Genomic DNA, 14,782 nt, shown 5'->3' with positions numbered 1-14,782 from the left:
GTCCTAAAGATAAGTATAGGGCGCTCAAAATGTCAGGGTGCAGACACTGCCCTCATCCCTAACACGAGCGCTCACACCCAGAACCCCCTTACCTCTTAGACTTCAGAGGGCCTTACCTTAGAACCCACTCCTGGGCGGGGCGCTTGGGCCAGGGTAGACTAGGCTGGGCCAGGCTAGGTCAGGGCGGGTCCTTCGTCCCCTACTAAGGGGTCCCAGACCGCAGGGATGCTGCTGATACTGTGATGTCCAACTCCACCCACCCCGCTCCGCACAACCCTAGATGGACCTGGGCAGTGTAACTCTGCTGCGCGGTCTCAGGGCTGCGGGACGGAGCTGGGGGAGGGGTGAGGTGCGGGGAAATGGGGCGGAGCAAGAGCGGGGGCTACCCTAAGAGCTCCCAGTCGGGCCGCGTCCCCTTTAAGACCAGCTGGTCTCTGTGCCGGCGGGGCGGGTGGAGTGAGCTGGCTCTCCGCATAGCCTCCTGGGAGGTGGAGTCCGGGCGGGGCGCGTGGCACAGGAAGAAGCACAGAGGGGACTACAAGTCCCGGCAGCCAGCGCACGGCCCGGGACGACCAGCCCCTGCCCCCGCCCGGCCCACCCCCTAGCGAAGCTGCGCTGGCTGGAGGGGAGGCTGCTGAGCGAGGGCAGGAGGTGGGTGCGGTGCGCCGGGGTGGGTGATTGGAGCACCGCTGGGTGCTCGAAACCCAGCGGACGCATACGGGTCTCTCGGGGCAGCTGTCCTGCCGTGAAAGGTCATCTTTCTCAGCCTCGTTGTTCTCATCTGTGAAGTGGGGTAGCCCCGCCCGTGGCCGCGGGGGAGGGGTGCGCTTCGGGGTAGCGGGGTGGACCGAACTATCTGAGGGGCGGGGCTGTAGAAAGAGTCGCTGTGGGAGGAGCCTTTGGTGGGTAGGGAGAGGGGCGGGGTCTCTAGGTGAGAAGGGGGCCTCTTGTCTGATCAGAGGGGACCAGTTCTAGAGCCGAGGAGTGCACGGCGGACCACAAGCTCTAGTGAACCCAGGGCGTGTGGATGTACACAGCACCATTCTCTCCCTGTGACTAGAAATAAAGAGCCCATCCCTGGAGTTCAGTGCGTCACACACATACACACTCATTCTACTCGCATTCTGCAAAGGCCTCGCCGGATCTGTTTCCAGTTGGGGAACACACATGCTAAGTGACTTGCCCCAAACGACTTCAGAGACCCTGCCTCCTTCTGCCCGCAGGGGAAACAGAGGTTTGGTCTGGGGTAATAGGAAAGAAGTAAGCGTTGCGATGCCCCACCCATCCAGAGCTGTGCTTCAGGACCTGTGCCCTAGCACTTACAACGCCAAGTTACAAGGCACCCCCTTCTACGCCATCTTCAGGCTGGAGCTGTTGGAAAGCCCTTTGTTTATAATTACCACTGTTGGGACGAGTGGGAAGACCACAAGAAGGGAAAGTTGGAAGGAGGTGTGGGTGCCCGAGGAAAACCACAAGATGAGGCCGGAGAGTGAGCCAAGGTGGCCAAGGAAAGTTTGGCCTATGGATGAGGGATAGTGTTGGGACCACCTTCAACAAAGCGTTTCTGTGCAAACAAGGAACTGCCTCGGGCTGGTCTCTTCCAGCCCACTCCCACCCGCCCCCGACACCCTGATGGGCAGCTGTGGTTCACACCCTTAATCCCAGTACTTGGGCAGCAGAAGCAGGAGGATCTCTGAGTTTGAGGCCAGCCTGATCTACCGAGTTCCAGGATAGCCAGGGCTACACAGAGAAACCCTGTGTTGAAAAACCAAGACGGGGAGTGGGAGGGAGGAGAGTAGAAGTTAGCATGTTGAGTAGCTATCACAGTTTGAACTATCATGGTTTTCGTGACCACCATCATCTTCCCTCGGAGAACCTACTTCAAACAGTGACTCTGGCCAAAGAGCATATACTGTCCTCTACCCCAGAAACTCCACCAGTTCTCTCTGCCCGTGCTCAGTGCACCTTAGCTACAGAGGTACCTCTCCATTTACACAGCGGGAGTCTCCTTCCCGCCTCCTCACAGCAGCAGACTCTAGGCTCAGGAGGAAGCGTCAGAAACAAGGCTCAGACAGCCATATCTCAAACCCTGGATCCCAGAACAGAAGATGGGCAGGCTGATCCTCTGGACTAAGTCCAATCTAGAAGAACTTCCCACTCAAAAGACTTCTCCAATTTTGGTCCTTGCTGACTATCTTAGCCTCTCAATGCCAAACCTATCCTAAATCTCAGGTACGGCCTGCATCCATCTGTCCGTGCTTGAACACATTTTCCCATTACACACACACAGGCACACACACACACATCTCCCAGCTGCTTGAACGTACAAGCCAAGCTTGATAGCTTGCCCCTACAGTCCAAGCTACTCAGGATGCAAGGCAAGAGGATCACTTGAGAGAGCTGCAAACCGGCTAGGGAAGAGCAGCATTATGAAGACCTGTCATGCAAAAGAAAGGAGGGAGAAATGGAGAGTGTGGGCTGGCGGGGGAGAGAACATGGATATCTCAGCCGGGCGTAGTGACACATGATCCCAGCACTTGGCACAGTAAGCAGAAAGATTCTCCGCCAGCCTGGGGCACATAGTAAGACCTTATCTCTCCAATATACATATCCAACTCATCAGAGTGGTGTTTTCCTGCATAATTGTAATCTTACCTTTGGTGTTACCAAATAAGCACTTGGTATTAATTTTTTTTCAAGATTGCCCTTCTCCAAAAACCTTTCATTGTTACCTTTAATGAGCCGATCTAGTCAAGATTCACATACTGTATCTGTTAACATTTCTTTGAGCAAATCATTTAATCTGATAAGAGCCTTCTCACCTGTTTATATTTAATTCGTTCCGTAATGGCAAGATCCTGGCTATTTCTGTTTCTGGCTTTTTGGTAATGTAGACTTCCGATTCCATCATTTTAGAAGGCAGATATCAGGGGCCTTCAAGAAGCCATTTGGTTAGGGGTTAATGTCATGACAGCATAAGTCTCCTTGGTAACAAGGAAAATGTGTGTGATACAGTCTCTAGTATCCAGTGGTTCTCAACCTGTGGGTCATGACCCTGTGAGGGTCAAATGACCCTTTCACAGGTCACCATTGGGAACAATATTTGCATTACAATTCCTGGCAATAGCAAAGTTAAGTTAAGCAATGCAGTAATTTTATGGCTGGGGGTCCGCACAACACGAGGAACCGTGTTAAAGGGTCCCAGCGTAGGCTGAGAACGCTGCTCTAGCCTATGTCTTCCTTCCATGCCATAACCACTGATGATCTTTGCCTGAATTGTAACACGGAAGGCTACAAAATGGTATTTTTCTAACTGTACTATTCCGTCTGTGTCACGCGCCCACGCTTCCCGCCGCTAGGAACAGGCGTGCAACAAAACAAACAGCTTCTTCTGCGGATAACCTTTATTGAACAGCACTTTGAGCAGGGGCTTCTTGAGCAGGAAACTTGTCTCTGAGCCGGGGACTCCCTACCGAGTTCTACTGTCTAAACGGCCTCTCACGCGCAGTCCCCCACGAACGATCTCTCTGTCCAGTCTCTGTCCACGCGGGACCTCCTGCAATCTCTTTTACCGAGTCTCTCTCCGCCATCCCTCCACGTGGGGTCTCCCGCAATCTCTCCACTGTCTTCCTCTTCTTCTCACGTGGGGGAGAAAATGCACTGCTATACATGCCTAGGAGACCCGTGTTGCTACCTGATTGGTGCATCCTCCTGTAGCTCAATCACGTGCCCCAAGAGTGGGCTGTGACTTATGTGGTGCATGCGCATTAAGTCTCTTGGCTGGGCAACAGCTCTGTTTGCTGAGTTCTCGGCGGGAAGCCGGAACCATGTTTGGGTGCAGCACAAACAGCTCCCTACACGTCTGTATTGGTTGATGTTCATTTTGAGCAGAGGCATAGGTTGAGCTGTCTCAGGTGACCCCTGAACTCCTAGTCTCCCTACCTAAACCTCCCAAGTACGGGAAAAGCAGGCCTATAACACTATGGTGGTTAGTGGTAATTGTCCACGTGACAAAATCTAGAATCACCTGAGAGCCAGGCTCCTGGACATGCTCTAGGAGATCCTCGTGGTTGTCTTAATTAGTGTGGGGTGATCTGTGTTAGTTACTTTTCTCCTGCTGTGATGAAAAACACCTTGACCAAGGCAGTTTGTAAAGGAGTTTGTTTGAGCGTATCCAGAGGGATAAGAGTCCATCTTGGCAGTAAGAAGAGCTGAGAGCTCACGTCTTGAACTGCAAACAGGAAGCAGAGAGAGCAGACTAAGAATGAGGTATAACTTTTAAACCCTCAAAGCCTGCCCCAAGTGACAAACTTCCTCCAGCAAGGCCACACCTCCTAAATCTACCCAAACAAGACCACTAACTGGAGACCAGATATTCAAACACCTTAGCCTGTCGAACATATCCTCATCCCAACTACCATAAGACCCATGTTTCTAGTTTTTTTGTCTGTGTGTGTTGTTGTTGTTTTTCTAAGACAGGGTCGCACTGTGTAGCTCCGTAGCTCTGGCTGTCCTGGAACTCAGTATTTCAACCAGCTGGCCTTAAACTCAAGGGCATCCGCCTCCCTCTCCCCTCTGAGTGCTGGACCAAGAGCGAGTGCCGCTACACCCACCCACAGGACCACTTTGATGGCGGATGGGACCATTCCCTGACTATACAAATGGAGAAATGGAACTGCTTGTCACCCTCTGCTTCTAGTCTGTAGATGAGTGTGGCCATGTGGTGTGCCACAGACTCCCCTGCTGTGACAGGCTGCACCTCAAACAGGATCTAAAACAAGCTCCTCTCTTGAGGTTTTTTTTTTTTTTTTTTTTTTTTTTTTTTTTTTTTTTTTTTTTTTTTTGGTTAGGATATTTTATCACAGTGACAGGAAAAGAAGCTAAGACACCGTCAGGGCCCGCCCACCGCCTGGTATTCCTTTTTATAGAATAACATTTTCTTTTTTCTCCCTGTTCCCTCCTCACTCCCCCCCTTCTCTGCTTGCAGTAATAGTATGGACCCCTTAAGTGTTTCAAATGTGCTAAAATCTATTGTTATTTTTGATACTCAGGTTATATTAAATCTTGAGGCCAGCTCCTATATGCTTCTACCATGAACTTACTAGTCTTTGTTCTTTATTATCTGGCAAAAGAAGTTCCAGGCCCACCTGGAACTTTTCCTTAAAAAACATCCAGCAACAATCTATTTTTCCAGAAAGTTCTAGTTTCTTCCTGATCGAGCTATCTATGAAGACTCATGCAAGTGTGCCCATATAATAGATCATCTCTAGGCTCTCAGAGTGAAAGAACCAGAGGGAAGAGAGATTTTTACTCATGGGTTTAGAGTTGTCACAATGGTTGGTGTTTACTGATAGCACATTAGAGGTTCTACATCTCTATTCCTTATGATTTTAGAACAAAAGTAATTTCTTTTGGGTTGGGCTCAGTAACTCAGTACTTCAGCAAAACAATCAATTAATCAATGTCTTTCATTTTCCTCTCAGAAGCATTACGAGCCTTTATTCAAATTCTGTTTATGGTCCTTAATAAAATACTATAGCTAATGGAACTGGCCAGGGCATAGCTCAAGAATCCTCATTTAGAAATTCAGCCGAGCCTCTTCTCAGTGTGGTCTTCAGGAGCTGTCTTCACTGTTCTGGGCTTTGGTCTTGTCATTCTAGAATCAGGATGATAATCACAGTCTCTCACACTGCTGCTCTGCCATTTTAATGAAACAACCTTCAGGAAATGCCTCACCAGGCCCTCAGCATGGCATAGGCTCACTCACTCTCCAGCCCCTGGCAGACGTGAAAATACCCCCAGGAGTAAAGGTCTTCACTTCGAAAGGCCACAGAGTGCACATCCTGCTGGTAGAGTAGCCTGCACACATAGCCTGCCAATGTGTAATACTTTCTGTGACATACTATCATGAAGCTTATATATTTATATAGGGGCCACTATATTTAACAAACCCACAACCAGGTTGACTGCATAGACTACCCTCCTGGAGTCTACGAGGACTGAGGATTGCAGGGTACAGTCGTTCCAGAACACCTCAAAGATTTCTATTTCGAGGGTCTTAATTAAACATTGCAAATGATGACTTTCAGGCCCTAGACTGAAATTACCCCTTTCCACAGAGCCAGGTAGGGTGCCCTAGCCCCACGGATCAAGGTACTACCGTCTCCTAGTCTGATGTGTGTGGTTTGCTCAGAGGCTGAGAGGGTGGGTTTTTCCCCTGGGTTTTGACTGGACAGGCATACTGGAACTTCAGATTTGCCTCTTGGAAAGCTTTCGTAAGAAAACTGTTGATCCGCACAAACAAGGCTGCTGCTTGGAACTTGTCTGTCCTGATTCGGTTTGCGTTCATCTGTTAAATCTGACATTTAAAGACCTGCTCTTTGAATGTTGCATTTTCAGTAGACATCTTGGTTTCTGGTGAAGTAGAAAGGTTTCAATTGCACAGACTTGTACTATGCAGGAGCTCTCTGTTATCCTGGGACTTTTGCCCCATGGCCTCAGATGTGATTGGGCAAAGTTCCACACAGAACATGAGGGTGTGGCATCTCTTGCTTTCGTTACAACTGGGATCTTGTGATAGCCGGAAATGAACTGAGGTATGAAATTCAGCATTGGATTCAGATTGCAGATCCCTTACTGACTAGATAGGTGATCTTCAACTATTTCTTACCCTCTCTGAGCCTCAACTTTTCCTCATCTACAAACTGGAGAGGGTAACAGTATTGTAGAAAAAAATGGGTTATTAGATGCCTACGATGGCTTCAACTTAAACTGACAAAGCGGATGAAAGGAAGGTGGGGAATTATGGGAGAGTGGGGAATTATGGGAGAGTGGGGAATTATGGGAGAGTGGGGAATGGGGAGGAGACGTGTAGTTAATATGGGTTGGCTTCTCATACAGATGAAAGTCTCAAGTGACCATGGCCATCTCCCAACTGCTCTCTTCTGGGTCTGAATGAGGTTCCTCTGTAGTCCTGTGTCTGCACTTTCTCAAAATAACTAAACAGTCGATATGCCAAAGGGGACATGGTAATCCTGGCTTCGTGCAGTTGTACTTGAGGGTGTTGTGTCCAGACCACCACCAAAAGGAAGGCACTTAGCACAACCGAATCATTCTTTGCACTTTTCTATGTCACATTATTAAAAGTAGGGCTGAAGATAGAACACAGTGGTAGAGAGACCATCTAGACATCCCAAAGTTGTAGATGTCATTGTTTTACACACACACACACACACACACACACACACACACACACGCACGCGCACACACACATGCTCAGTGCTTAATTAAAAAGAGTAAGGAGTCGCCAGATGTTAGTGAGGCCCAGGGACAGGTGGCAGCACTGGGCCACCAAGCAGGTTAGGTTGCAGAGTGGTATTTGAACAAGCTGCTCCAGGAGGTTTCAGACTTTTTAAGGCTATTACACCTGTTGCTTATAGCTTTCATCACCAGTTTTGTCTGTCTGCCTGTCTGTAGTGCTAGGAATGGAAGCCAGATGCTCCTGAGCTGTACACCTCAACCCTTTAAAACCACTTTCTGAACCCAGGGCCTCACGTGCCAGTACTCTACCACTGAGTTACACTGCTATGAAGAGACACATGGCCAAGTCAACACTCATTCATTCATTGAGGTTTTTTGAGACAGGGTTTCTCTGTGTCGCCCTGGCTGTCATCATCCTAAAACTTGCTCTGTAGACCAGGCTCGCCTTGAACTCAGAGATCCCCCTGCCTCTGCCTTCCCAGTACTGGGATTAAAGGTGTGCACCACCACCACCACCTGGATGCAACATTCATTTCAAAAAAGCCTTTAGTTGGGGGCTGGCTTCCAGCTTCAGAGGGTTAGTTCACATCACAGGGGAGTATGTCTGCATGAGGCCCTGGAGCTGAGAGCTTTACATCCTCATCTACACACAACAGGTAGTGAAAGATACAGGCCTGGGCTTTCAAAGACTCAAAGCCACTCCCACAGGCACACTTCCAGAGTGAGGCCATCCTTCCTGATCCTTTCAACAGCTCTACTCCCTGGGGACTAAACATTCAACTAAATGACCCCATTGGCTCATTATCATTCAATGCCCCTCCCCCCAAGACCCTACCCTTTACACTTACACCAATAGCAAAAATGTTGGATTTTCCTACACATAGTAACTCTTTGACACTGTCTGCCTAGAGTTAGTGCAGACCCTACAGGCTCAGAGAGCTCTGCTCTCCTTCCTCAGATGCCAGTGTGCTTCTAACCAGCTCACTGTAGTCAGAGGTCTAGGACCTGCCCAGGCTGATGTAAGAATGCACTGCAGAGGGAATGCATGGAGAGGCAGTCTGCTCAGTGGGTCTTCCGCAAGTCTGAAACGGCCAGAGGAGGGACTGCATGTGGCTGGGTGGGAGAAAAGGCCCGAAGCTTCATTCCCTCCACCTGCCCCACCCTTCCAGTACCTCTTTGGTTTCGCCAGCTCATAATCCTGTTTGGGTGTTTGTGAAGGCTCCAATATGTGAACATGGCTGATTAGACTATTTATCCATCGTGATTGTCACTCTGTCCCTGCTGAAAGGTGAGGGGTGAAAGTTCACCCTTGGAATTGCTGGTGTTTCTGGCAACCAGTCACTGCCCAGTAAAGCCTGCTGCTGTTGGCAGCTGTCGTCAAGGGCAACGGAAATGCTCCATCACATGTATATCAGGAAGTGGGGCTGGGATCAATAGACACCCAAAGGAGCTTCCAGGGCTTTTTCACACTAGAACAAAATATGCTGGAGAAATGTCCAGGAAGCATGCTTCTTATTCCAACGATCCACCTGGACCTACTGTTTGCTGGCCAATCACCGTGCAGACATGAGTCCTGTCGTTGTTATTAAAAGGCTAGGGGCTCAGAAAATGATTCCCCAAAGTGTGGCATAGCATGCAGAATGCTTTGAACTTAAAAAATAAAATAAAATAAAAAGCTTCTCTGACTTCCTGCCCTTCTAGCTCCTAACTCTTAACAGCTCTCTAGCTTTGGCTCCTTAACCCAGAAGATAAACTGAGTCACAGAAGAGACTAAAGAACACCACACCAATGCCCAAACAAATTTCATCACAGGTTGTCACCCGTTCCTCTGGGGATAGCTCTAGAAAGCTCTTATTACACAAGATCACCAGATGACCTTCCACACAACTCCGGCTGGAAGCCCCCCCAGTCCCAATTCTCACTTATTACTGGGGGCACTGTGTAAACCTTAGTAATCTGAGTCTTCTTTGGGGTCTGTTTGTGGAACAACTGAATATTTACATCTCTTTCCCCTTATGAACCTATCTACTGTCAGTTATCTGACAGATTCAACTCTGTCTCTTCCTGAGAGTCACAGCCATCCTGTGACTTTGGTTTTAGTTTAAAGCGCTCAGCAGGCGGGTATCTCCCTATCTTCATAGCCCGTGCCTTCTCCCCACCCTGGCCACTCGCAGAGCTCTACCTCTAGTTTTCCTTGTCAGAATAGTATACAAACAGAATCGCGCACATTTCTGAGACTGGCTTCTTCCACCTGTGGCAATGCTTTTCATCTGTATCTATGTGGTGAGCATGAGTGTGTGTGTGTGTGTGTGTGTGTGAGAGAGAGAGAGAGAGAGAGAGAGAGAGAGAGAGAGAGAGAGCGCTATATTATCTATAGTTCTGAGTCATACTGTGTTATATAACTGTAGCACACTTTGTTTATATTTTAGTAGTTTCCGGGTTTCAGCCATCGTGAGTAAAACTGCACTAGACATCCCATGCAGAGCTCCATGGGCATACAACCTCCTCTCTGCAGGAGTGGAGTCACTTGGTCCTGTGGCAGCAGAACCATCCTTACCTTCTTAGCAGCACATCTTAAAAACACTCCACCGCTGCGTGTTCTCTGGCATTTAGAACTGAGCACTTTTATTTTGTAGACGTACAATGGTGTTTATGGTTTTAATTCTAATGAGTAGTGGAATAATAGTTTTTTCTTTGGTTTGGGTTTGCTTTGAGAGGTGGGTTAGAACCTGCTAGTAGCTTAGGCTGGTGTTGTGTGACACTTTTTCTGGGAGAATGTGAATAAACATTACTCAGTTCAGATAGGAAACCACAGTAGTGCCACGTGGTGAGCCAGTGATTTTTATTAGAGTAATTTACAGGAGCAGAAGTCTGCATTATTCAAAGCCCTTCCTGATGGGACAAAAAGCTGAAGCCCACTGCACAACCTGATGACAGCTTGGTAGGTTGGAAATTATCTCAGGTGACCAAGCTCCAGTTAGCTTGACTGGTCCTCTGGTCCTTGTGGTTAATGTAAAGTTGAAGAAGGAGAGGCCCAGTGAACAGTCGGTTTCAGGGACTTCCGGGAGCTGGAATTATTTATTTTGGGGGCTTTGCAAACTTCCCTACAGGATACAAGTTTCACCTCCCCTGAGAGCATCCTTTTGTCATCTTCATTGTTAACATCCTGCCTCTCAGGGAGCTTCCCTCCAGTCTAGCCTTCCTTCCTAGGTGGATTGTTTATCTCAGAGGAAATTACCATAGAACAGCTGGTGTTGAACAGTAATCTTCCACTTCCCAACAGCTGGGATTACAGGCATACGCTGTCATGTCTGGGGCTTGTCCTGTTGTTTCTATTCCAAGATTACGCATGTTCACCTCTCAAAAGCCAATACTTGTGAGAGAAGGATATGGTGAGCAGGAAGTCAGGGTTTATTCAAGAGCTGAAACTCTTGAGAAGATTATGATAGGCCATCCCAGGGGCTTCTTAAAGACAGAGAAAAGATGAATGGAAACAGGGATGGGAAGGCTGCCTGCCAAGACAGGGCTTATCCTCACCCTGGGTGTGTCTTTTCATCTTTAGCCAAACAACTTCAACCCCCTGGGAATAATACCTTTAATTCCCTAAACAAATTGCTTTTCTGAAAATGAACATCATTTTCATGGTCTAATAAAACCTGTAGCTCATCAGATATTCTGCAATGGTAGAGAACGGGTTAGACATGGTGGGAGGCAAGAGGACCTTTGTTCCATTCTGGAGATTGAACTGAGGTTTTCTGCATGCTGAGAAAGCATTCTTATTATCATGAGTTATATGCTGGCCCTTTTTTTTATTGTAAGACAAGGACTTAACTAAGCTGACTGCCCTAGCCTTGAACTTACAACTCTCCAGCTTTAGCTGTCAACTAGCAAAGATTACAGGACTGAGCGAGATTGAAGCCCTCAGAAGAGAGGTTTTTTGTTTAGACAGGAACTCACTGTATAACCTTAGCTGGCCTGGAACTTGCTTTGTAGACCAGGCTGCCCTTGAACTCACAGAGATCCTCCTGTCTCTGCCTCCCTGGACCACCACACTCAGTGAGAAGAGCACTCTTAACGTAGGAATTTGGGCAGAGCCTTACAGATAAACTGGATCCTAGTTCAGGCCTTACACATTGACAGTAGACGATGGAGGGAGAGAAAGGCAGGTGGAGACGGGGAGGGGAAGGGGGGGTGAGTGCCAGAGCCCAGAATGTAGAGAGAAGAAGGATACAGTGACAAGGAACAGTGCTTCGGGAAAGTCTGGCCTATGGAGCAGAGAGAATAGACAAAAGACAAAGCCAAGGGAAGGTGTAGGGTGTAGACTAGGAAGCAGGCCTGGGCTAAGTTCCTGCAGTACTTATAGAAGTGGCTTCAAGATGTGTTGTAGTTCTGAAGAATCCAAGCAGCCTCCCAAGTCTTGACCTCAGCAGCTGGTAGCCAAGAAGAATTCACAGTGGGTCTGCAGCAGACCCCATAGAGGGCTCCCTAGGTTAGGGCAGGAGGCCTGCCTTCTTCATATACCTCTGCCCCTACCATCTAACACTGCTGCCTACCCAGACAGGACAGATAGTCCTGAAACCACGCTCTGCTACTTTGTGCAGCAGAGAAAAGTGTTTAGGCGCCAGCCATAGGTCTTTAGGAGAGCCCATGTCTCCTGCCGCTCCGCACTAACACCTAGAGGAGATAAGGAGTCTTAGACCACAGAATTGTCTGGAAGGAGAATCCAGTCCCTCTGATCCTTGAGCCTGTGGAGCTGAACTACTTCACAAAGCCTAGACTTGTATCCAGTTTTAGAAAGGCAAGGTTGGGGGAGAGAGCGACGTTTCTCAAGGATAAGAAAAAAAAAAAAACTAAAATATGCAGGTTGTTGTCTAAAAAGAAAAAGAGACCAGAGTTTGGGAATAGGCAAGAAGAGAAAGAAGATTCTAGGTTAGTTCGTCTAATGCAGAGTAAAGGTTGTGTCCGACTCAACTGTGAGCCCAAGCACCCTTCCCAGCTGCTGTTTCCCATTGCTAGCCTCCGCCCCTTCCGCGGCTGCTTGCCCACCCAGCTCTGCTGGACTTCCCCAATGTCTCACAGCCCATCTGTTCCATGTTTCTGCCAAGAGTTTTGTAGCTTCACCGTGGGCTGGTTGCTCTTCAGACACTCCAGATGGTTAATGCTTTTCTGCAGTCTCAGAACGCCCCATTAGACTGAGAAGGACTTGAAAGGGACCATTCCCCACCCAGATGCACAAAGCAGCTGAGCATCTTGGTCCATCCTAGCTCCATCTCGGGAGAGAAAGGGTCTCAAGGAGATAGCCTCTTCAAGTAGAGTTATACAGAGAAGTGCTTTTTGCCGCTGCTGGCCCATTTCCACACCTCCATGGAGCCGGTTCCCTATCTGGGCAGTAAGTATGCTTAGCAGGGAACTGTGCCGGGACTCATCCCCCCCCCCCCAGCTCTTCACACATCTGTGTTAGTACACTTTCGCTGTGGCTTGTCTGCCCTCCCCCCACTCCCACCAGCATGGTTCTTCTGTAGGGCAGAACTGAGGCTTGCTTCTCTTGGTCTCCCTACTCCACTGTCAGGGTAAAAACCCATTCTACAGCTTCCCTGTAGAAGCTGGGAGGCTATATACAGCTCTTGCTCTCTAGAACCTTCAAAAGACTTTAGATCCGAGGCTTCCAGTTAAAGGAGGATAATGCCCTTGTTTCTGGAGGCAGTGAGGGGTCTTTTTCCTAACTTTCAGAAATACTTCGTTTATTTTCATTGCATATGTGTGAATATTCTGCCTGCATGTAGTACCCTCGGAGGCCAGAAGAGGGCATTAGATCCTCTGGGACTGAAGTTCCAAGCAGTCAGCTACACGGAGATTGCTGAGACCTGAGCTCTGGTCCTCTGCAAGAGCAATAAATGCGCTAACTGCTGAGCCATCTCCAGCCAAGGGTAAAGCAACGGTGCTGGGCAGTCAGCTTCAGATAGCTGAGGAATGAGGTGGGGTGAGCATCTTCGTGACAAAGTGGGTGGGTACAGTGGGACAGGGTGTGTGTGTCCAGAAAAGATTGTCGTTTGGAGACCAAAAACTAAGTGACCCCCGACAGTTCTGGCAGATACATGGAAATGGCTCTGGTTACAATTATTTGTAATTTGAAAGAGAAAAATAATCCTTTTCAGATGAGCAGAGAGTACTGAGCCCAGTCATGTGGCATTGGTTAAGGGCTCCAAAGATTAGCATTCTCCAGCTAGGAACTTGAGTACAAATCCTGCCAAAGCACTCACTTCTCTTAAGCCAGGAATAAGTCCTGGCCCAGCTGTCCTCATCTGCGATGAATGAATAATGACATTGTGTCAAAGATGATAGGACTGTTATGTAGGCAAATTAATATTCATTTTAAAAATTCAAGGCGTTTCTGTCCCAGACACATTTTCCATTCTTCCACAGACCAGTGGCTCTCTGGTCTCACTGAACATTTGACATCACCAAGGAAGCTTTTCAAAGATTCCTCTGGGGACTAGGACACAGGCTGTGTGTGCAAGTGTGTGTGTGTGTGTGTGTGTGTGTGTGTGCGCACCTTCCCTTGTGAATTTACATAGCACGGTGGCTGTCAGTCATTCCTCAGCCATTAGTGCCTTTTACCCTCTATGTAGACTTGATCTATAATTAGGAATCAAGGACTGAGATTGTGTAGATATGGTGAGTAATAATCGTTCCTCTTTTTACCCATCTAGAACTATTCCCAGGCACCCAGCCTCCTACCATGTCTGACCCCATTACACTGAATGTTGGGGGGAAGCTCTACACAACCTCCCTGGCAACCCTGACCAGCTTCCCTGACTCTATGCTGGGTGCCATGTTCAGTGGGAAGATGCCCACCAAGAGGGACAGCCAGGGTAACTGCTTCATTGACCGAGACGGCAAAGTGTTCCGCTACATCCTCAACTTCCTGCGGACCTCTCACCTGGATCTGCCAGAGGACTTCCAGGAGATGGGTCTGCTCCGCAGGGAAGCCGACTTCTACCAGGTACAGCCCCTGATTGAGGCCCTGCAGGAAAAGGAGGTAGAGCTCTCCAAGGCTGAGAAGAACGCCATGCTCAACATCACACTGAAGCAGCGCGTGCAGACCGTCCACTTCACCGTGCGGGAGGCACCCCAGATCTACAGCCTGTCGTCTTCCAGCATGGAGGTCTTCAACGCCAGCATCTTCAGCACGTCCTGCCTCTTCCTTAAATTGCTTGGCTCTAAGCTCTTCTACTGCTCCAATGGCAATCTCTCCTCCATCAGCAGCCACCTGCAGGACCCGAACCACCTGACTCTCGACTGGGTGGCCAATGTAGAAGGCCTTCCAGAGGAAGAGTACACCAAGCAGAACCTCAAGCGGCTGTGGGTGGTCCCTGCCAACAAGCAGATCAACAGCTTCCAGGTCTTTGTGGAGGAGGTGCTGAAGATCGCCCTGAGTGATGGCTTCTGCATTGACTCCTCCCACCCACATGCCCTGGACTTCGTGAACAATAAGATCATTCGGTTAATACGGTACAGGTAA

The 14,782-nt window shown here is 48.7% G+C and overlaps 1 protein-coding gene across 1 annotated transcript; it reads left to right on the top strand.

Moving 5' to 3' along the window:
• Positions 1 to 617: 617 nt before the first annotated feature.
• Positions 618 to 14,782, top strand: KCTD21 (potassium channel tetramerization domain containing 21; the record flags this gene model as incomplete). Its single annotated transcript, XM_080911125.1, has 2 exons — positions 618 to 651; positions 13,971 to 14,782. Exon 2 carries the CDS (start codon positions 14,000 to 14,002, stop codon positions 14,780 to 14,782), a length of 783 nt encoding a protein of 260 aa, XP_080767251.1. The 5' UTR covers positions 618 to 651; positions 13,971 to 13,999.

This window comes from Micromys minutus, assembly GCF_963924665.1.
Source record: "Micromys minutus genome assembly, chromosome: 2".
In the NCBI taxonomy this organism is placed as follows: domain Eukaryota; kingdom Metazoa; phylum Chordata; class Mammalia; order Rodentia; family Muridae; genus Micromys; species Micromys minutus.
This window is presented reverse-complemented; position numbering and strand designations above follow the sequence as displayed.